Here is a 24,504-nt window from a genome sequence, read left to right on the forward strand (position 1 = left end):
TCAGAGTCTCCATCTTTGACAGACGCTAATGCTAGTGTGATTCTAGTGTAATGGGGGTTCAGATCATAACAGACTTACCCTTCATGCGCACAAATGCTGAAAAAACATACATTAAAAAAGATGAAACTGTTGTTTTTTAACATCCATTTTCTATCAGTACGTTGCATAATTTTCATCCAACGTTCATTTGTCATCCATTTTTAGCTCTCAGTTAAAAAAAAGATCAGTTTTCTAACATTTGTGAACGATAACTTTAATGAAAAACTGACATTAAAAACTTACGCTAGGTTCACACTAGCATTCGGGTCTCCGTTCTCAGCATGCAGAAGACGGAAAGCTGTCAGAGCGAGTCTGGCCGTGAGCGACAGTGAGCGTTTTTTTTTAAATCGGACACAGAGTACTGCATGTCCGACTCTGTGTCCGATTTTAAAAAAACAGTTTAGCGGCGGAGAGCATAAAACGCTTACCGGCGCTTACGGCCGGACATCTTTCATACCCATTCAAATGAATGGGTATGAAAGAGTCCTGCAGGTTTCCGTCTCCTGCCCTGTTTTGTGCAGGAAACGGAAACCTGCAGAACGGAGACCGGGCGCAGATGTGAACGAGCCTACCCGTAGACCTGTATTGAGTCTTTTGGGTCGGAGAAATTCACACAAATAGAACATGTCCTGTTTTTTAATGATGTGACACAATGTTTTTTAATGGACATTATTCGTGGTGTTAAGAAAAATAAATATATAGAAAGTGTATTAACTTCCATTGTTGTAAAAACGGATGCGTGATAGAAATAATAAAACATCCATCACAAATGTTTTTCACAATCGTGTGTATTCCAAGACATGTTCTGTACATTAAACATAGTCTGCGTGCCAGCTGTATTTTTCAGACTGACGCTAGTTCACATTAGTGTTCGATTTATCGTTCAAATGCTGGTGTGAACATAGTCTGAATTATATGTAACAGCCGAAACATGACTGTACCAAACTCGCAGCTTTCTGGTGGTTCAGTATCACACAAGGTATCTATAAATAAGGGATATCGTCAGCCTGGATGGGCCCTGTGTCCCAATGGTACATCTGCCCTTCTCTATATGTGTCCATAAAATACGCACATAGGCTTCACAGATATCTTATTAAGCTCCCACTTTCAGCCATCATGTGGGCTAAGCCAATCTGAAAATAGGGGACAGTTCACACAAGGACTCCAAACAATGGACACAATAGAGTCATTGACCATTTTGCTTATCCTTACTACCTATTAAGTCATTTGCACACACAAAGGCCTTGTGTACATAGAGAGGTGACACTTTGCACACGCACCTTGTGATATAAGATTATATTATACTAACAGTATAATCCATGTGAAGGGGGTTTTATAAATCATGCAATTCACTACAGATTCTGCCTGTGAGCCCTGTAGGTTTTGCAGTCAGGTTCGCATAATTGTAGTATAGAAATCTGCTGTATGTGCGCATTGTTTGCCCATTGAAATCCTTGGGTGGAAACGTGATATAGGGGATATGCAGGGGTGTAACTTGTAGCTCCTGGACTCAATGCAAAATTTGGATTATAGCCTCTACTTACCTCATGCCTTTTAGAATAGCGGTATATTCTATGTGGCAGAGGGATCTGGGCTCTGGGAATACGTGGGACCCCCAAGCCTCACTTCTGCTTCCCCCTTCCAATGGCGCAGGCTGCTTTATTTTGCATGTACTGTGGTTGGCAGTGCAATAGGGGCAATGTAATCGCTTGCCCATTGGAGCTCAAGCTGGCATTGCTATAAACTGCTCATATTATGTGAGCACTTCTGCAGGCCGACCATAGTTGGCTCTGTAATGGCAGCACTGTGATAGCAGAAATAGTATTGTCTCTGCTATAAAGCACTATTCAGACTGGTTATAAGGGCGCTGCGACTGGCACTGTAATAGTTGCAGTATAATAGGCTGATTTATAAAGACTCTTGATTGTAGACTTAGGGGGACAAAGTACTTTAAGTAGGGGATACTTGATTTCGCGGACCATAAATTATTAGGTGTGTCCTATTTTTGGCCACATTTGCAGCACAGACCTAGGGAATCATGCAAGATCCGTGATTGTGGGCGACATACTGATCCAATGTGGACATGTTTTTTTGCTGATTGTGGATCAGTATTTGTGGACAGTAGTACGTACTCAAGAAGCCGCAGCACTCACTCGCCGCAGTCTCTTCAAAAAGCTGATCAGCGCATGTCCTGGGTGTCAATTATTAAGCCTAAAAACACCATTAAGGTGCCCATACACATTAGATGAATTTTGGGTGAACTTGCCAATTTTGTCCAGCCCAGCCAACCATCTATCATGTATGGGGATGACCTGACTCTCCCCTAATGGCAGATGTTTGGGGAATAAAAGGAATTTCAACATGCTCAATCCTTTCTTCTCATAGGAAAGGTATCTGGATGTGGCCTAATCCTCTCTTCCCATTGAGAACATACTGGGGGGAATTTACTAACCCATGCTTACCAGTTTTCTGGCCCTGCTTGACACTTTTCATGAAAGTGGGGGGAGACAAGGCAGCCGAAACAGGGATATCGCGTACCAACAAATTTACTATAAAATTTACTAGAAAGCTGGTAGGAGCTATACTACAAATCTATGCCAGTGTGCAAATGGCCTAGATCTCAATTCTGGCCACAGTCTCGTAATCTTTCATTTGCATCTTGATAGTGGGGGAATGAATTAAAGACTGGAGTAGGTAATGTCAGTCTTAATAAATTCCCCACTGTATGGAATAGGATTTAGCCGATGGCTATCTATGGTGTATAGGCAGCTTTAGAGATGTGGAGAAACCTCCTACTCTTACGCCATAAGAAAAAGCAGATGAGGTTTCCATTTTTTAAATGGATAGGGTTTCCGTTTTTTGAGTCCTCAAGTGGAACCAAAGGACGGAAACACAAATGCTTAGTGTGAACCTAGTGTAATAGGAGAGCTCTGACATGGTGGCCACCAAACAATGCCTCTGCCTGAGTCCTTACCACTTAAATGACCCCATATGGAGACTACAAGCCTTATCTCCTTTAGATCTAGAGATCTCTACATGAATGTGAAAAGAAACAGGATTTCCCCTTAGTTTCTGCTCACAATCTGATTAGAGGATTAGTATGAATGGGAAACTGGCTTAGGATGGTTCCTCCATAGATAGGAGATGTCTCACTAGACTTGTTTTTATGTCCGAGGAGGTCAGACATGATGTAATGTACACACGTCACATAATTCACAATTGTAGGATTGTAGGCTTCATCTACATAGGATTCTCATGGCTACCTGGTGTACAGGCTTGAATTGGTCCACCAAAATACCAGAGGATCCTCTGGAGGGCCCAGGCTCTGACCTATAATAATGGGCCACAAAAGTCTAGTCATTTCGAGATGGTTTACGGGCTTTTCTTTCAAATGATTACAAAATATTATAGATTATTAGATGTTTCTGAAGACATGTTCTACATGGACAGGCAAAGGTCTTGTATAGATGTAGGGTGGTCGCTTAGAGAGATCCAGCCTGAAAGGCCCAAGGCACCCGTCTCATACTGTTGGTGTACAGATTGCTAATATGGCACCCACTGCAGTCTACGTGTCTACTTGTAGCGTCTACTTGTTATTACAATGAATATAATGTTTAAAGGGATGGTCTACTACAGGCAGTCTCTTGTCTTAAGGCCCCTGAAGCTTGAGATCCTCAATATCGGCCTGCAAAAAACTCTGTGTGAACATACCCTTTGGGCCAGTTCACACGGAGTTAATGGGCCCCACCATTCCTAGTTACGCCACTGCTGCCATCCCTCTATTATTCCTCCTGGAAATGTGTATTTAATAAGATAACTAGGTCCTACCATCCCCCTTGTTAGGGCCAGTTCACATGGAGTCAACGCGCTCACATTCTGGCACGTATACAGACGCAAAATTACGCGTTATACGCCGGTAACGACCCATTGAAATGAATGAGATCTGTTTTGAGCGCTCACATTCTGACATGTGTATACGTGCCAGAATGCGAGCCCGTTAACTCCGTGTGAACTGGCCCTTAAACTCAGCTGTAGTTTTTTGGTTCCAATGCATTTTTTTTCCAAATCACAGCATGCTCTGGGTATAGCGGGTATGTCAAAAGATCTGTGGGCAAAATATGTCACCACAAAAAAATGCTTGAAAATTATTATTTTTTTAAGCAAGAAACTACCACAAAAAGACTGTGTAAAGGAATCCCGACCCTCACTGGATAAAAGCAGTCACATGTCTATTTCTGAGAATTTAACTTTCTTTTTATTCACAAGCGAGGAGGCAAAATAATTTAACAAAAGAACTATATCGTGTGACTTCTCCTTAAAATCAAAGACCAAGAAAAAAAACCTATAAAAAATTAAGTTACCACAATACATGAATACAATTCTGTTAACCAATAATAAAAAATAATATATCAGCAATACAATATGAGTGTGTATGACAAGCGGTTAGTGGACGACACTGGTCGGCCTCCCCCTGCCCCACACTGGTAAACTGAACCCACCGACGACATGTATAAGTAGGTAAGTTGGCAAAATATTCTTCAAGCGCAGATGAGATCACCACAACACTGTACAGTCACAATAAATAGGGCAGTTAACAAGTTTGTGGTTAGACACTGACGGCGCGGCGATTAAAGGGGTCCTCTGGAATGTACAACTAAAGCTAGGATGTGCTTGGGTTTATATGTCTCACAGTAATATGGAGGGCAAATCTGGGACTCTGTGTAGAGGCGTGGATACACAGCAGGTCCATACGAAGGGTTAGGTACATAGTGATCTGTGTACGCAGTCCTCACCTATGGACATGCTGGTACTGGACACCTGCGCCCTCAGCTGTGATCTCCGTCTGTTCTTTGGGCTCCTCAATGGACCCCTGTGCAAGAACAGTATATAGGCCCCTTGTTATTATCATTATATATCCTTAACAAATCATCAGTAGGTGTAATAGTAGGAAACTGCTTTTAGGATGGCAGTGGGCCCTTTCACCTACTAGGCCCTTGTGCAACTGTACATATAGCATGTCTGCCCATATGCAGACAAGTATTACAAAGTTCAAGCACATCATCTAGTCCTTTCCTGTAGCTTTACAACACAATTATGGACAATCCCTCGAACCCCCGGTATAATGTCTATGTTTAGTAGATCAAAAAAATACTTAAAACTTGGTTGAAACCAGTATAAAACCATTGATACTGCTCTGTCGTCACAAGACCTCGGCAAACTCTGGCGGTGATTGAATTATTGATAACTAACCACCACAGACCCTGATAGGAGTGACTTTCATCACACACCCCTTGACATGGCTACTTCCTGTACAGTCCTGTTGTTTCCATAGCATCATGAAGGTGTAAACAGGACGAACATGCACCACAACATTATAGAATTTGTCAAAATTGTCCAGTAAGTCTCGTCTGCGTTCCCTTCAGCAGGTGGTAGCCAGTGACTGATGGATGGGGGGTTGGAAGCATCGTACATGTTCCACCGTGGAACTGTCGCTCTCGACGGATTTCATGTATTTATTCAGGACTGCAAAGATTTCGTTGTTCAGGATCTGATACTTTCGTATTCTGTCTGCCATTTTCTTCAGTGGCTGGGGAAAAGATGACAAGAGAAGAGCAATGGTCAAAGAAATAAAGTGGTTTGATATTAAAGGAGTTTTGCAGGATACAAATATTGATATTCTGTCCTTAAGTCAGGTCATCAATATTAGAAGAGTGGGGGGTTCGACACCCGGCACCACCATCAATCAGTGGTTCTTAAAGGAGCAGGAAGCAAACAGCGCTGTTCTCTGTGTAGTGGCAGAACTGAGTCATTGCAATGTAGCTCATTTTCAAGTGAATAGGAGCTGATCTGCAGTCCCTGGTCTGGCCACTACACAAAGAACGGTGCTATCTGCTTCCTGTTCCTTTCTCCATGTATTGGCTGCTAAGAACAGCTGATTAGTGGGGGAGCCAACTGTCAGACCCCTACTCATCTGATATTGATGACCTATCTTTAGCATAGATCATAATTATTCTTGGCCCAGCAAATCCCTTTAAGCTGACCATACACGGTAGTCAGCCAATCCAATGATTCAGACAGGACCAGACAATCATCTCATGTGTATAGTAAGGAAATAAAGAAGTATTGGACTTGGATTTCAGCATGCCCAATCCTTTTCTTCTCAGGGAGATCACCAGCCGCAGAGATGTCTGCCAGCAGCTTACTCCCCTGTCCCTATTCAGAACATTTGCTCTCTGTGTGCACGTGTATGGAGGAATCACGAGGATTAGCTGTAGGCTAAAAGTGAACATTCAGGTTTAGCTTTATGGTGACAACTCGAAATTGTTAAACTAAACACCTGTATTAGGATATTGGTTACAGGAATACTCCTGGAAAAATGTATACAATGCTTAGTCCAGGGCCAGAGGGGGTGAAGCATGGGGCTTAATATCAGAGTGACTACATTTTAACAGTTTGGGTGTCACACAAGCATGACTGCTGAACATTCAAAGGGAGTGTCCCAAAATGAAAGGTGTTTGATTGCTGGGGGTCCCACTGCTAGAACCCTCACAGATCACAAGAATGGGGGTCTTTGGGACAAACCCTTTAATTTTTGCATAGCCTAGTGCTCATACTCCAATTCTATGATCCATTACAAGCATTTCTGTAATAAATGCCCCCTCACCATGAGTGTACTTACCACATTTTTAATAATTTCATCCTTCCCATCCTGCCTCTGGACTTTCAGAAGGTGATAACAGAAATCAAACAGATCGAAGCGGCGCTGCTGTCCGAGTAGCACAATAATGGCGCAACCCGCCCAGTTCAAGCCATCTCCAAAGCACTGCCTAAATGAAGGGAGAAAATAAGGTAACTCATTAGCTGCAACCTTTGCAGATGTCAAAATAGTTGGGATTTTCATCCTTCAATTATTAGGTTTCTTAAAGGGGATGTCCACTTTTTACAACTGTCCTAAAATCATTACCATTATCTCATATTACTTGACTTGCATGCAGTATGAATTGTGTGGAATAGGTTATCTATCTATCTATCTATCTATCTATCTATCTATCTATCTATCTATCTTATATACAGATGCACATATACACTATACATGTACACACAGATAAAATTTCCTCCATTAAGTGTTTCGTATAAGAGATTTAACACTTGAAGGTCGCCTTCTAGTGGCACCATACTGTACATGGCCCAGTTACTCACTCTGCTGTAAATTCATTTGTCCCCACAGGAATACAGTAAACAAACTGCATGGCGCTCCAGAGTCGGTGAAACTCCACGCACTCGTCTACATGCATCACTCCATTAGTAGGGGGAGGGCCACGCCATATAGGGTCTTGCAGGTAACTGCGTATCCGAGTCAGGATAACTTCAAACATGGAGAGACCACAGCACAGTCTCTCCTTAGTCAGTAGGTCGCCTTCTCTTGCGATAGCGATTTGCTGTAAAAGAACATCAACATATTAGACTTTTGGGGAGAAGCATTCCTTTGAAATTGGGGAGCAGAAGAACAAGTTTTAGGAGCTGCTCACATCACATTTTAAACATCTATTTAAAGGATCTGTTTTAAGGATGCAAACTGTGGATGCTGAAAATGGATGGAATCGGATGGATAACTGTTTACAGAAAGTCAATGATAAAATAATAGGTCCGTTTCTGGCCATCTTTTTTTTTTTTGATGGGTGGCTCAAAAGTTTAATACGTCCTACAAAATAAAAAAAAAAAAACACGAAAATGGATACGTTGTTTCTTTTCTTTGACCATATGTCCATCATTTGCATCTGTTTTTAGGATCCATTTTTTACATCCGTAAAACTGATCTGTTAAATGGATGATGGATTGTGACGTGATTTGCCCTTATGTTTACATGGTTCTGTGTGTGTAAGGAAGAGATCAGCTACTGTCATCTCCTTCTTACAGCCTCCAGTAACCATGGGGAGGGCAGGTCTACAAAGAACCAGGAGACATTCTTTGTGGGTGAAGAAAAGGTGGTTATAGAGGAACCTCCGAGTGTCATCCAATGCATTCTGCAGCAAACTTGGCCCAACATTGGAAGCAGACTCGGTCATGTGCATGGGGAGTAGTCAGATTATGGGATGGCCAACCCAGGAGGTAGTAATGGCAGAAACAATGTTAGGTTGTAAAAAATTGTTAGATTATAAATAACCGAGGGATACAATATAAACTTCTATATCATACATTTATATATTTGCCCTTTCTATGCTAGGAATTATAAGAAGCAACCATATTATCATGTGGTGGGCATATCAGTGATTGACAGCCATCTCTGTATGTCGCAATATATGGAGGACTGTCAGTCATTATGTAGGACCACCTTCATGACAAGATGGCTGCTTCTAAGTATAGAAAGAGGAGAGATTAAAGGGGCTCTATCATTGGGAAAAGTCATTTTTAACTAATCACATCCTTGCATAGCCTTTAAGAATGCTATTCCACACTTACCTTTAGTATGTACATTACCTCAGTGGTTTCTGAATAAGTCCATTTTTATTCATATGCTAATTAGACTGGGTGCACGATGCATCATGCACCCTCTTTGCTATTGTTTCCTATGGGTGTATACAGCACAGGCTGCTGCTGATGACTCAGCTTCCTGTTTGCACACACACATAGGAGATAATAGCAGAGACGAGTGCTGCTCGGAACTTCCTGTGCTGGCTGGAAGCTCATTAGCATATGAATAAAAACTGACTTATTCAGACACCACTGAGGCAATCTACATACTAAAGGTAGGTGTGAAGTAGCATTTCTAAAGGCTACGCAAGGATGTGATTAGTTAAAAATGACTTTTCCTAGTGATAGAGCCCCTTTAACCCCTTCCCGCCGATGGCACTTTTTGACTTCCTGACCAAGCTCGATTTTTCAAAACTGACATGTGTCACTTTATGTGGCAATAACTTTGGAACGCTTTAACTTACCAAAGTGATTTTAAGATTGTTTTTTCGTAACACATTGTACTTCATGTTAGTGGTAAATTTTGGTTGATATGTTTTGTGTTTAATTATGAAAAAATTGGAAATTTGGTGGAAATTTTGAAAAATATGCATTTTATAAAGTTTGAAATGATGTACATTACATACAGATAGTCAGACCGCCAAAATTATATCATAAATCTCATGTTCCAGATCTCTGCTTTATGTCGGCATCAAACTTTAGGCACCCTTTTAATTTTTACGGACATTATAAGATTTACAAGTGAAACAACAATATTCAAAATTTTCAAGAAATTTCCAAAACCCATTTTTTAAAGGGCCTAGTCCAGTTATGAAGGCGTTTTGAAAGACCCTTGTATTAAAGCCCCCCATAAATCACCCCATTTTCAAAACTGCACCCCTTAAATAAGCCAAAACAACATATACCTAGTAATTTAACCCTTTAAGTGCTTAACAGGAATTAATACAAAATGGAGGTGAAATTTTCAAATTTGAATTTATTTTACTAATATTTTCGTTTAGCCCTAGAATTTGCACATTCACAAGGGGTTAAAGGAGAAAACGCATCCCACAATTTGTTAGGCAAGTTCTCCCGACTACCATAATACCCCACTTGTGGGTGTAAACTAATATATGGACGCACAGCGAGACGCAGGAGGGAAGGCGCGCCAAGGAGCTTTTAGAGGGCAGATCTGGCTGCGATCAGTTTCAGCAACCATGTCGCATTTACAAAGCCCTTGAGGTGTCAAAACAGTGGAAACCTCTAGAAAGTGACCCCGTTTTGAAAACTGCACCCCTCAAAGAATTCATCAAGTGATGTAGTGAGCATTAATAACCCCGAAGTGAATGTGTAAGCTGTGCGGAGTAAATTGGGTACACCAAATCCCATTCTATTTTCCCACTAGCTCCTATGAAGCGGACGGGGAAGAGGGGCATTCTGGGGGATCAGCGCTGGTGTATTATCTCTCATAAGCTCTAAATATGGGGTGTCCCCTGAAAACGCTCGCACCGCTTATACATTTCCTTCTAGTCGCAGCCACTTATGTCCTAATGATTTGGCGACTTTTGGGGTTTTTGTCTTCACATTGTACAAGGTAGATTTTTATTTTTATTTTCTGGCAATGTGGCCATATGAGGGCTTGCTGTTTGCGGTATTAGATGTACTTTTCAATGCCACCATTTTGGGGCCTGTAACTTATTGACTACATTTTATTAACTCTTTCTGGGTGGGATGTAAAAGGAAACATCAATTCTGGCATTGCTTTTTAGCATTTATTTTTTTTCCCGTGCAGCATACAGCATAAGTAACATGTTACCTTTATTCTGCGGGTCGGTACGGTTACGGCGATACCTCATTTATATGATTTTTTAATGTGTTGCTATTTGTGCAGAATAGAATTCAATTCGGGGAAAAAAATCTATTGTTTTTGCATCGCCATCTTCTGAAAGGCATAACGTTTTTATTTTTCGCTAGACAGAGCTGGTTGAGGGCTTATTTTTTGCGGGAAGACCTCTTCTTTTTATTGGTACCATTTTGGTTTTCATCTGACCATTTGATTACTTTTTATTGAACATTTTGTAAGGGAAAGGAGGTGAATAATCATTATTTTGTGCGGTTTTCTACGTTTTTTTTTACCGACATTCGCCGTTCGGGTTAAATAATGTTTTAATTTTATTGTTCAGGTTATTACGGATGCGGCGATACCAAATATGTAATGTTTTTTTCTATTTTTCTTTATTTTACATAATAAAACATTTTATATGGGGAAAATGGGATTTTTGGGGCTTTATTTATTTCTATTTTATTTTAAACTTAAACTTTTTTATTTTTACTTTTGTCCAACTTTTTTTTCTGTCCCCATGGGGGATTGAAGCAGTGATCGGCTGATCACTGCTTCAATAGATATACGCTGCAATACATGTGTTACACGTGTATTGCAGTGTAGAGGAAGCTGTCAGCTTATGTAGACGCACAGGCTGACAGCTTCATTTACGGCAGGATCGGCCAGGCGCGAGGACGGGGTAAGTGAAGGGGCAGACCCGGGGTCACTGATCAGACCCCGGGCTGCCCCCTACGAACACCGGCACCCCCCGAAACCGGCGCGGGGGGTGCCGATCGGCACCATTTTAGAACGAAACCCCCGAGGTGCCGGCGGTCATGTTGATCACCGGCATCTCAGGGGTTAACACCCGCGATCGGACCCGGTTCCGACCGCGGGTGTTACGGGGCATTGTCAGCCGTGTATTACGGCTGACACCCGCTGTGCATGGTGCGCACACAGTTTCTGTGTGCGCACCATGCATCCGCAGTAATAGTACGGCAGTTTGCGGGAAGCCCTTCCCAGCAGCGCCGTACTATTACGGCGAATGTCGGGAAAGGGTTAAAAAAATAAACTACACGTTATATTGAATCCTTTCTCACAAAACTACATAACAAACAAATGTTAAACTTCAAAGGAAAATAGAGGGAAGTGCTGATATTGTAAAGTGCTGGGTGGCATTTATACAGTGTACCAAGATATATAGGTATATGAGGATAATAATAATAATACATTTTATTTATATAGCGCCAACATATTCCGCAGCGCTGTAAAATTTGTAGGGTTCAAATACAGACAGATACATTACAAAGAGAATCATTTCACACAATGGGACTGAGGGCCCTGCTCGCAAGAGCTTACAATCTATGAGGTAGAGGGGGTGACAAGAGGTAGCAGGGGCGGTATTACTTATACAGAGGTCAGACACTTTGTAATAGAGGTGACTGTCATTACACAAACATAAGACTTTATGAGCCATCACCAGTCATGTCCTGTAACATGTGGATGGAGCTTGGACCTATAAAGTTATCCTGAGATGACATCATATCATGTGGGGTAATGTGGGAGCGGGGACAGAGGAGGGTTAAGGGTTTACGTTAGACATTGTGATAGGCTTGTCTGAAAAGATGCGTCTTTAGTTTGCGTTTGAAACTGTAGAAATTGGGAGTTAATCTGATTGTCCGGGGTAGAGCATTCCAGAGAAGTGGTGCAACTCGGGAGAAGTCTTGTATATGAGTGTGGGAGGTTCTGATAATAGAGGATGTAAGTGTTAGGTCATTGAGTGAGCGGAGAGCACGGGTTGGGCGGTAGACAGAGATGAGGGAGGCAATGTAGGGAGGTGCAGCATTATGGAGAGCCTTGTGGATGAGAGTGGTAACTTTATATTTTATTCTATATTGAATAGGCAGCCAATGTAACGACTGGCACAGACCAGAGGCATCGCTGTAGCGTCTAGACTGATAGATGAGCCTGGCCGCTGCATTCAGAATAGATTGTAGAGGGGAGAGTTTAGTAAGGGGAAGACCGATTAGTAAGGAGTTACAGTAGTCAAGGCGAGACTGAATCAGAGAGACAATGAGTGTCTTTAGTGTATCTCTGGTAAGGAAAGGGCGTATTCTGGAGATGTTTTTGAGGTGGTGGTGACATGAACGTGCGAGTGATTCAACATGAGGTGTGAAGGAAAGGTCTGCGTCAAACATGACCCCAAGGCACCGGGCCTGCTGCCTAGGAGTTATAGTAAGGCCTGAGACTGCAATGGAAATATCAGGGACAGATCTATTAGATGGTGGAAACAGTAGTAGTTCAGTCCTGGAGAGATTTAGTTTCAGATAGAGTGAGGACATGATATTTGAGACAGCAGAGAGATGTGTATAATTGGGTGTCATCAGCATAAAGATGGTACCTGAACCAAATCTGGCAATGGTTTGTCCAATGGGGGCTGTGTAGAGAGAGAAGAGCAGGGGGCCTAGGACCGAGCCCTGAGGAACCCCAACAGCAAGGGAAAGAGGGGAGGAAACAGAGCCCGCAAATGATACACTGAAAGTGCGGTCTGAGAGGTAAGAGGAGAACCAGGAGAGCGCAGTATCATTGAGGCCAACTGAGCGGAGCATAGTGAGGAGGAGTTGATGGTCAACAGTGTCAAAAGCTGCAGAGAGGTCCAGAAGAATAAGAAGAGAGAAGTTGCCATTGGATTTAGCCATTAGGAGATCATTGGAGACTTTTGTGAGAGCCGTTTCAGTAGAGTGCAGAGCGCGGAAGCCAGATTGTAAGGTGTCAAGCAGAGAGTTAGCAGAGAGATAGCGGATTAAACGAGAATAGACCAGGCGTTCCAAGAGTTTAGAGATGAAGGGGAGGTTAGAGACAGGTCGATAGTTAGCAGCACAGGATGAGTCCAGGGAGGGTTTTTTCAATAGCGGGGTTATAACAGCATGCTTGAAGGAGGATGGGAAGATTCCAGAAGAGAGAGAGAGGTTAAATATTTTAGTAAGGTAAGTAGTGACAGCAGGCGACAGAGATTGGAGAAGGTGTGAGGGGAAGGGGTCACTGCTGCAGGTTGTAGGGCGAGATGAAGAAAGTAGTTGGGAGACTTCCTCTTCTGTAACAGGTTCAAAAGATGAGAATGGACAGTCTGAAGTGCGGTTGGTGAGGGGATCATTGCTATGGTAGGTGGTGGGATCAATGCCACCTGCGGCTTGGGCAGTAATTTCCTGACGGATCTTATCAATATAGGATATAGTATTGTCTAATTTTATATTTCAAGTTTGTCTAAATTATAAGAATTGTCTTGGCAGTGAAAGTATTAAAGGGGAACCGAATAGCCCGCTGTATTTAGTCATTAGGAAGTCACTAGGGCCCACTGAGCAATAATAAAATAATAAAATACATTCACAGCCTAAAGTCTAAGGAAGACTTCCATAGTTATAGCTCCACCACCAGGGACCCTAGTGGCTCACCACGATTCTCATCTTTATGTGGCAGTGACCCTATTATCATTGCCGTTACCTATCCAGTGCTGATGACGTCCTTACCTGTGGTGTGCCCAATCTCTCAATCAATGGGACTAGATGCAGCGGAGCATACTTAGCCTCAAGCCGCTTCATCCTCACCTCCAGACGTTCCCCCTCTAATTGAGAAAAAAACCTAAGGTAAATACATAGCCCTGCAAAATGCTCAGATATGTTTCCCAGGAAAAAGTATTTAGGTTTTAGTTGTTCCTATTTATGCTGTATTGTTAACTCTGGGGCTGGTACATATAATATATTTTATACACATTGTTGGAAAGGTTATTAATAACAGATTGATGGGGGGTCTAGCTCCTGGAACATCCACTAATCAGCTTGATTGACGATACCACAATGCTCTGGAACAGCGCCGTACATTATGTAGTGGACGTTAATGGTACTGCGGCTATTTAATTAAATAGAAAATAGCTGCAGTACCTTTCAAAGCCACTACAAAATGTCTGGTGCTGTACCTGCTCCAAGAATGTCATGAATCCTTTAAAGGGGTATTCCCACGTCGCATACTCAGCAGTCTTTACTGCTGTAAAATCTTCTTTCTTCCTGGTTTCTTGCATCATTTGGTGGGCAGGGTTTCACATGCAACCTGCCATTTAGCTCCGCCCCAAATTTGCATGTAGCCCCGCCCACCCATATTGGACTATGAAGTACAGGCAGCAGCAACTCCATTCTGTGTTACATACAGAGACTGCCTGTCTCTGCCATAATGAACACAATTGAATTAGCTAGCCTGATAACTGGGAGAACAGAAGAAATGCAAGCAGCTCCTCTCCCCTATCTGAGTGCAGGGACCTAGGTCATGTGGTGTAGACAAAGGAATAGCTAGATACACAGGCTCGCTCCCGTGCACTTAGCCCCTCCTCCCTCCCCCCTGGCAGCAGGCAGCTACATCACTTGACTCATGAGCAGCTAAGTCAGGGATGTGGCCACAAAGAATTGAATAAAGTAAAATAGTGGACAAACAAAGCAGTTTTGCTGAAGCAATGTATTTAGGAAAAGTCTTACATCCACATTAACAAGCAGTATAGATAGGATCCTTGTGATGGGACAACCCCTTTAATCAGTTCATCACCCCACCCCACCTCCCCATATAGCGGTCACCAACTAAGAGGAAGACGAGACTCCACGGACTGTTATACCCCCCCCCCCCCATACCCACCACTCACCCACCCGAATCCAACTCCCCCCCCACACTTTACTAGCTTAGGCAATGCCAAATATCTATTCGGACGTGCCAATAAAGCCTGTTTGATTTGATTTGGATGAAGGGAGTTGGACCCTCACTGATCTAATATTGATATGGATAAACTATCTTTAGGTTATTCATAGGTCATCAAAGTCCAGAAAAAACTATAATTATAAGACCTTACTATTTTCTGTTACCCATATGTTAATAGGCAGGACATACCTTTTATGTATACACGCGGTAGGATGTTCTGGAAAGGTGCAGCATGTAGCAGATCACATACCTCTTCCTGTGACTGGAAATAGGTACAAGAAGAATATAGCAAAATATATATTGTGGCAGATAAAATGACTATTTACTTGTATTATCCTATTCTATCCATAGACTGATGATCCAATTGCTATGTGCCCTTTCTCCATCCTTACATTTTGTATTAACTGCTCAAGATTTTTCAATATCTCTGCTTGCTATCACTTCATAGGTATTGCCAATGGATAATAACTTAGTCCTGGTCATGTGAGGGACACACAAGTGTATTGCTGAGAACACAGTTCTGATAACTGTATTGTGATGAAACATGTGTGTGTCCTACATATGGCCATGTCTGAATTATTAGCCACATGGAAGGTTCCTGTTGAAAGATAGAAAGCAGAGATATGGAAAAACATAAGACATTGATACAGGAAGTATATTGGAAAGTTCTCATTTGGAATATCTGAAATAACATGAAAAACCAATGCAGTTTATGAAGTTCTTACCAAAGCTTGTTCGATGAGCAGACAGAAGAGCACAGCGTTGCCCACTTCTCTCAGGCTCTGAAACACATCTGTCTTCAGTTCAGCATACTCAATGATGTCCTTCAGCTGGTGGTGGAAGAACTCCAGAATGCCTATAAGTCAATAATACATAGGGACTAGGGGTTGCATCAGTAGCTATTTCTACTGGGCCCTGGACCCTGAGGGCACCCCAAAGGTTCCTCTATAACTTAACTATACCATGAATCTAAATGTCATAAGGTAGGAAGGGGCAGAGTCACATATTTTGCCCAGGAACTTTAAGTAAGGCCCCTGCAAAGGGAGCATTTTTTATGACAGTCTTAACATCCCCCTTCCGACACACACACACACAGAGTTCTGGGGGTAAGTGCATTAAAGTTCACCTGGAGCAGGAGATATCCAGAGAGACAGCAGTGATGGCTGTCCATGTCACTTCGGATGACCCCAGGGGAAGGGGTTACCATGGACTTTTGTTCATGATATTGCCCCCTGTTATCAACTGTATTGACTGTAGCATATAAAATAATTCTTGTGCATGTAGGTGTGCCTGTACACAAATCTACCTTTGTGTTAGCCACACCAGCTGTAGGAACAAAATGTAGGTGGGAGAAAGTTGACTGACTTGGGCTAAACCTCTCTGCCATTCGTGACGGCATTGAGGGCTGCAACAACGGCCGATAACGCCCTCCGGCTGCTGTGCATCTGACTGTCCCACCCAATGATAGAAGAGAAAATCATCTGTCTGTATAGGCCCATAGTGACTGGTCCTTTACAATTAGGGATAATAAAAAATAAATAAATTTTGACCCTCAGTAACCGAAGTTGCAGGTGAAGAAATCCTTAAATGCAGAGACTAATGCAGGGGGCAGAGGTTTAGATAACTCATCACGTGCCAAAAATGCGCCTTGGTGAGTCGTATTTTTGTCCACATTCTAGGCACGGCCTGGATAGTAAATATGGGCCGTAGTAGAATATAACCCTGTGATAAAGGCTGTGGAGGTTTCAGACACATTGCTTCCCTTATTTCCTTATATATTCAATCAGGCTTTACCTGGAGATCCGTACTCATGGCGAGGCAGGCGACAGATTTTTGGCATAACCTCAATGAGAGTCTTCACATATTGCAATATAGTACCTTGAAGCTGTAGAAGGAAAGACATGGGTAGATAACAATTATATAATATATCTTAAAGTCCTAGATTACCTAGAATTTCTAGAAACATTCACAAATGTTCTAGATTAAGTGCTATGTATTCTGAGCCTTTCAAGCTGTTGTAAAAATACAAGTCCCAGCTTATTCGGACACTTTTATCAGTTAGGGTGAATTCACACTGAGTAAACGCTAGCTTATTCTGAACGTAAAACACGTTCAGAATAAGCGGCGTCTAAAGCAGCTCCATTCATTTCTATGGGAGCGGGGATACGAGCGCTCCCCATAGAAATGAATGGGCTGCTTCTTTCACTCCGTGCAGTCCCATTGAAGTGAATGGGGAGTGCCGGCGTATACGGCAAGCTCTGCTCATGCCGGAGCGTACACGCCGGCACTCCCCATTCACTTCAATGGGACTGCTCGGAGTGAAAGAAGCAGCCCATTCATTTCTATGGGGAGCGCTCGTATCCCCGCTCCCATAGAAATGAATGGAGCTGCTTTAGACGCCGCTTATTCTGAACGTGTTTTACGTTCAGAATAAGCTAGCGTTTACTCAGTTTGAATTCACCCTTATTCTGGGAGTTTTAAAACAGGAACAGGTTGGAGAACACAGATGCATGATCCGGAGATCAAATAATGGTTCTAAGACCGGCTAGAACTGTCCCAACAATACAGTATAGTCATTTTAGGTGATGGTAACCAGTCTCATCTTCACTCTGTATTAAATTCATCCTCAATCATTTATTGAAAGCGCCAGCCCAAGCAAAAAATAACCAAACCCAAATATGGCACCCCCATCTTACCAGACTTTTGACAATCTTTAGTAGTTCCTCCATCACTACAGCAATCCCCTGATATCCCAGCAAGCGGCAGATGGTTTTAAAGTGTGGTGGACCCACAAAATTTCGGTATGAACTGTAGATGTGGCTGTAGGCTATATTGAGAGGCTACAAAGAGGGTAAAAAAAAAAAATGACAGTCCAAAGTCAATGTAAGGTCAATCACTGCTTTGTAATAATAAGATAATGCTATGTAGCAGGCCACTGATAATATGGAGAACAGTAATAATGCTGCCCAAGTACTGTCTGATACAACAAGTGGCTGAAAATTGGGCCCTGAAGAATTAAGGGTGAATTTACTCTGCGATTTTTGTGTCTTATCGGAGGTTTATGTTGGCAGGATTTCTCAAAATGGAACTTCAATGGATGCCATACTGTGGCATACATTGCCCATAGGCTCCCATGTTACAAACACATGCGGTATGTTACAGTTCTTTTATTAAATGTTACTGTATGTAATAGTGCAGAAGACTGTGTTATAAAATAGTATAGAAATGTATATCATGCTGGCAGAGGTGATCACAACACATTTTTGGGGTATTACTGTATAGTGTTGAGTCTTAGACTGTCCATATACATGAGATAGCTATTGCTCAAATCCCCAGTCAATCATACACAATCTCTCCTGATCCCCCATATACAGACACACTTGGCTCTGCTGAGCTGCAATAGGAATAGGGAGTATATTACAGTCAGACACCTATGGTGGCTTATTTCTGTAATTAACTAAAGGACAGAGCATGCTGAAATCCAGCTGCCCAATCTTTATCACCCCTGACATTTACCAAGGGTTTCATTCACATTATGGTGGGGGAGGGGGTTGGTGAATTTGGACAACATACGACATCTAAAGTGTATGGCCATTACTACCTTCAGACTACAATCAACTATACAGAGAAGCCATCTATTCATGGCGATACTTGTTACAGACCGATTCAGTAATGGGAGAGACTGACCTTTGACCCATACAGATAATAAGGCTGTACATTGGCTGGCTTGTCTCGCTGCGGCTCCTGTGTGAAAGGGATAGCTGTACGGACAAACCTGAAAAAGGAGAGGTAAAGGGTTAAATTTTATAACCAGACACATCATATAAATGGCATAGTTGTATACATTAACATCCATGACACACATAGGCTGTAAGGGTACAGTCACACAATGCTCTTCAATCACGTTTGTTTGCTGTAATTTTCAATTATCGCATTTTGCAAAAATTGATGCCCAAACCGCAATCTAACCAAACCGATCTACCCTAAAATCCATCCCCATGTGCAGGATAAATAAGGTGCTCCCCCACTTCTAAGTGTTTCACCCACCGGTTGGTTGAGCCATTGTAGCAATAGTTGGGTAAGAAGTCGAAGTTGAGCTCCCAGAAGACGTGCAGTGTGTTTCTACCATACGGAGCGGATACGTTGTGATTGGCCTCTCGGAACATGGCGTCAAAGCTGTCCAATGTTAAGTGTTTGGATAGGAGGCGGTGCGTCAGACGGTTGATGTCAAGAAGCCATTCCAGTTCCTAAAGACATGGAGGTTATAAAGATGGTAGAAAGAAAAAGTGATCATGAATTATTGGAAATCCCAAACCATTGGACATGCAATAAACCAGGTGATGCATCCATGATGGTATTGATGTTGTCATGTCTGCATGGTTGTCCCATCACCTGTAAATGGACACTACTTCCACATTAGTGTTAGCCCATGAGTGCAATCCCTTTAAAGAGGACCTGTCACTTCTTCTGACATCCCAGTTAGTAAATACCTGCATTTCTGGTAACTATTATGGAGCATCTGAATTCTGCCATCCAGTGGCGTAACTAACGCCGTAGCAGCAGAGGCAGCTGCCACAGGGCCCGGGACATTAGGGGCCCGGTGACAGCCGCTACCGCTGCTATCATTATACTCAGGGGTCTTTTCGAACCCCCAAGTATAATGATCGGCGGCCCGGGAGAGGTAAGAAACATAAAAAACACTGTTACTTACCTCTCCAAGATCCTAGTTGTCTGACGTCTCATGACCCTGGTCTGCGTCCCGGGTCATGTGATGTCTGACGTCATTGAAGATGGATTACTTCGGAGGCTGACAGCGTAGGAGCCGGGAGATAGGTAAGTAACAGAGATTTTTTTATATTTTTCTCCCCCCTGGGTCTCCGCTTATTATACTCTGGGGTCTTTTCAGACCCCAGAGTATAATAATTGTTTATGGGTGTCCAGAGTGGGACATAATACTGTGTGCAGGGGTCACTATGGGGTATAATACTGTGTGCAGGGGCCACTATGGGGCATAATAGAGCACGCAGGAATGCGTAGGAGGGGGTCAGTCGAGGTCTTCGGTGGTGGGGGGGCCATGTCAAAAGTTCACCACGGGGCCCCGCCATTCCTAGTTACGCCACTGCTGCCATCCCTCTCTTATTCCTCCTGGAAATGTGTAATTAATAAGATAACTAGGTCCTACCATCCCCCTTGTTAGGGCCAGTTCACATGGAGTTAACACTCTCGCATTCTGGCACGTATACACATGTCAGAATGTGAGCGCTTAAAACAGATCCCATTCATTTTAATGGGTCGTTACGCGCATTATACGCCTGTAATGACCCACTGAAACGAATGTGATCTGTTTTGAGCACTCACATTCTGACTCGTGTATACGTGCCAGAATGTGAGCGCGTTAACTCCGTGTGAACAGGCCCTTAGAAGCATGTGTCCCTACATTGGGTTAATGCTGTCCTTCAGTGCTGATAGACTTTGTAGACATACACCTTGCTCACAACGAAAATAGTTATGCCCAGTTGTTAATACATTTGTGTTTCCCAGAGGATTAATGGGAGGAACAACACAAAGCAATGTTCTAAAAAAAGAAGCAACACTGATGTAATATCAAGGAAAAACAATTATCTACTAAGACATGGGAGGAGACAGGTCCCCTTTAACATCATATGTAGTGGACAAGTCAACATAGACTCGTGGAAGAAGTGTAAGGTAAATCCATAAAATGACTAAAGTTCACACAAAGCTCTATGCGTGATGATTGCTGGGGTCTAAGCAGACACTTTCTATTTTGGTGGAGCCTCGTAATGAAAAGATGTCCCGAACATACAACACTTTATGGTCCTGACCTGGCATTATTGCAGACAGACCACACTCACCACAATAGATGTCAGATCTTCACTCTCAAAGCGACTGATCGCCTGATCCAGAGATTTGTACATGGCGGCTGAGATTCGCTGAGTGATCAGCCTGTTCAGGTCAATAGATCTGCCCAATAGCTGTAAGAAAGATATATATGTATGGATATAGGATTTCAGGCATTGGAACAGAATGTATGTATTTATTGTCAGTAAAATTATTGTATAATTTATTGTATAGTATTGTAGTGTATAATGTATTATATATTATTTTATACTTTATTGAATTTATAGTATTGTATTGCAAGTAAAAATTATTGTATTTGTTATTATTGTATAATTTATTGTCTTATTATACTGTATAATTTATTGCAGATTTTATTTTATATTTTATTGTATATTATCGTAAAGTAAAATGCATTGTATAATTTACTGCATATTATTGTACAGTATAATTTATTGCATATCATACGGTATAATTTATTATGTGCATATTATTGTATAATTTATTGGATATTATTATAAGGTAACATTTTATTGTACAGTGTAATTAAATGTATATTATTTTACCATATAATTTATTGTATGTTACTGTACTGTATTACGTATTGTATTTTGTTTATTGTATAATTTCTTATATATTATTGTATTGTTTACATAGACTACGTAAGGGTCCTAATACAGATTAAAGGGGTCTTCTGGCCCAAAATCGAATTTTTATACTGATGACCCAGCGCCAGGCTAGGTCATCAGTATGCGATCTGTGGGACTTGACACCCGAACACTCACCAGTGCCCGTCCATGAGCTGTATCTGGCACCTGGAGTCTACTACAACAACTTATCTGTGCGGGGTCCCGGTGTCAGGCCCCACAGGTCACATACTGATGATCTATTCTGTGTGAAAATTCGATTTGGGGCTTGACAATTGCTCTAAGGTTTACGCACCTGTACATGCCGCTGCTTCAGCAGTGTCTCATAGCGATTGGATGGCGGGTAGGGAATGATCACTCCATAGTTCTTACACTCTGCCCGGAAACGTTTATCTAGCAGAACGCTGCGAGCAAGAAATAATGATATTTTACTGTATATACCCCAAATACCACTAAGTCCTTAGTCACATTGCCATATATCTGGTCCATGTGTTGACCGTGTGTAGAACAGACTGCACACCTACAGCACAAGGACCTAAAGAAGGACAAGCTGCAATGCACACAACCATTTTTCATGGATTTGTGTTCAGCCAATGGAATCCTGCTCCACCTGCTATGTACACGTACGTACTGAACACATGTAGGGAAAATCGTCTGATTGTTGTGGACACAACTAAGACAAATATTTCATACAGACTACAGATGTATTTCCATGCTGCTGTAACACATTGAATTTCCCCATAGTGAGACTATTAAAGGATTATCTATGTGACAGATGTGTAGAAATATCTGCATTTGGAAGTCAGATCTGAACATGTGAATAAGGTTGTCTCTGGATTTCTATAAGCCCTATCCTTATGAATGAAACAGTTGCAGAAATTTCTGCAACAAATCTGTCAAGTGTGAACATATACAAACCATCATTTAAAGAGCCTGTGTTTATCCATACAATAATAATAATAATATAATAATACATTATCTTTCTATACAATCTATGGTTGCCAATGCTTATCTATACCTGCCGGACATGGCCTTGTAGTAGGCGAAGATCTGGTCTGATAACTTGTACACAAACTGGTCAAAGCACAAATTCACCTGGAATAAAATGAGGAATTAAAATAAGTTATACCAATATCCTACATATATAAGTATGAAAGTGCATGAAGACAGATTAAAATATGTGAGTAAGTAGCAGACCAAGAAGATAATATACATGTAGTCCATAGGAACCATAACAAGCTATGACTATGAGCAAGTCACTTACCTCAGCTTCAATCTCATCATAGAGGAACTGCTTCTTAAACTTGGTTAGAGCATAGTAGGCACTATCATTATACAGGTCAAGGGGATACAGAACGTACCTGAGGAAGGAACACATTACACAAGTGACTGGTCTAGTATGTGTAAGACCACCGCTGCAGACCAAACGCACACAACAGATGTTTTTACTTTCAGCACACTCAGTACTTCTCAGATCTATAGAGTTCCAGCTCCAGAAAGTAACACTTTTTGTGCAGGCTCCAGCTGCAGGTACCCAGCTGCCACCTCGGTTTGTGGGCTCACATTGCCTTTCCCTTGGCTGCTCTGCTCTTCCGTCTCTATCTCGTCCTGTCCTAGCCATCTGACACGTCCCAGTCTCTCCTGCAGCTCTGGTACCTCACATTGGCACCTAAAACAATGCTGAACTTTCTTGCTGCCGACCCAATGTCTCATTTTCACTGCAATTTCCAGCTCCACGGCACTCCATGCTTACTGCCTATAAACATGTCCAGTAACTCCCAGAGCGGTAAGAACATTGCCTTAAATATCCCCCTACCCTCTATCTGTGAGAGTGACACAGTCCTAGGTATAAACAGTAGGCCGTAAGCACTCTCCCTGCTTAATTTCAGGCCGTGTATTGTCTGTGGTTGATCCATTTTTCACATACATGGAAAAGAGATCAACTTTTTTTTTTACATTTCTTATACTTGTACTTATACATGTTCATTGACCTATAGACTAGGATAGAGCTCCATAGTCCGCAGAATGGACCAAAATGGAGCATGTCTCTGTTCCTTCTCCACAGACGTCCATGGAAAATAAATAGATGTCTACATGCAGTCATTAAAATAAATGGGACCACATTCAGTCTATGATTTTGGGGATGTGGGAATGAGGCCTACTACTGTAAAGGACTTCTCAACAATGTCTTACTCCATCATAGAAGGCTCCTTGGTTTCCAGGATGTGGTCTGTCAGAATCCACGGCATAGACATCTCAATGGGGAACTGAATACGTCTTCCCATGGTGAGTTCAAGAAAGAATTCACGGAACCAAAGCTGAGACAGGTCACAACATTGCTGGAGAGCCTCTGTAATAAGAGTGGATGTAATAAATCGTAATATACATACATGTTTTAACTAGTAGCGAACATGAAACACTCTGATGCCACTTTCTATTCTAGAAGCTGGAGGGAAAAGTAGCCAGTTATGATAATAGTGGGCAGTCAGTGGCATATCAGCCATAGTGATTACTAGGGAGCCTTGAATAATCTGGTTCTGGCCCAAGTGTCAAAGTCCTGTTGCCCCAGTAGAACTTTCAGCCATGTTAGTTCTGTAGTGTGACTCCTGACTTCTCTGACAAGGGCTGGTACTTTGTTTTAGCTATCTTACTCAAACAATTTTTTCTTGGGGAATATTTGCAAACCTGTGATGTTCCTATGTGTTGTGGCTTGACCAACAATAATACTAAAATAAGATAGGAGACCCTAGCAGTGATCCTAAATGGTCAACCATAAACAAGGGTCCAGTGATACCCTATGGATAGCAGAGCAGGGTACATAAAAAGAGATTGAAGAAAAATAATCAGCTTCCTACACTGCTTGGGGAGGGCGTATAAAAATACCCCCCCAGACTAGTTAAATATACACTGTATACCAATAAGTATTTGGACCCCTGTGGTAGAATAGAAAAA

At 42.1% G+C, this 24,504-nt stretch overlaps 1 protein-coding gene across 1 annotated transcript in view; it reads right to left on the reverse strand.

Annotated features, from left to right (window-relative positions):
- Nucleotides 1-4,285: 4,285 nt before the first annotated feature.
- CYFIP2 (cytoplasmic FMR1 interacting protein 2) overlaps nt 4,286-24,504 on the reverse strand; it is a 62,562-nt gene continuing 42,343 nt past the window's right edge. Inside the window, exons 18-32 of the mRNA XM_075274821.1 lie at nt 23,746-23,902; nt 22,817-22,913; nt 22,571-22,647; nt 21,848-21,956; nt 20,923-21,042; nt 19,097-19,296; nt 18,737-18,824; nt 17,746-17,889; nt 16,844-16,934; nt 15,775-15,905; nt 15,239-15,311; nt 13,840-13,934; nt 7,240-7,478; nt 6,719-6,866; nt 4,286-5,626 (exon numbers count right to left, since the gene is read on the reverse strand). Coding sequence (XP_075130922.1) covers nt 5,459-5,626; nt 6,719-6,866; nt 7,240-7,478; nt 13,840-13,934; nt 15,239-15,311; nt 15,775-15,905; nt 16,844-16,934; nt 17,746-17,889; nt 18,737-18,824; nt 19,097-19,296; nt 20,923-21,042; nt 21,848-21,956; nt 22,571-22,647; nt 22,817-22,913; nt 23,746-23,902 — 1,937 coding nt within the window. The 3' untranslated portion in view covers nt 4,286-5,458. The remainder of the gene's footprint in view (nt 5,627-6,718; nt 6,867-7,239; nt 7,479-13,839; nt 13,935-15,238; nt 15,312-15,774; nt 15,906-16,843; nt 16,935-17,745; nt 17,890-18,736; nt 18,825-19,096; nt 19,297-20,922; nt 21,043-21,847; nt 21,957-22,570; nt 22,648-22,816; nt 22,914-23,745; nt 23,903-24,504) is intronic.

The sequence above is a fragment of the Leptodactylus fuscus genome, chromosome 5 (genome assembly GCF_031893055.1).
Source record: "Leptodactylus fuscus isolate aLepFus1 chromosome 5, aLepFus1.hap2, whole genome shotgun sequence".
NCBI lineage: Eukaryota > Metazoa > Chordata > Amphibia > Anura > Leptodactylidae > Leptodactylus > Leptodactylus fuscus.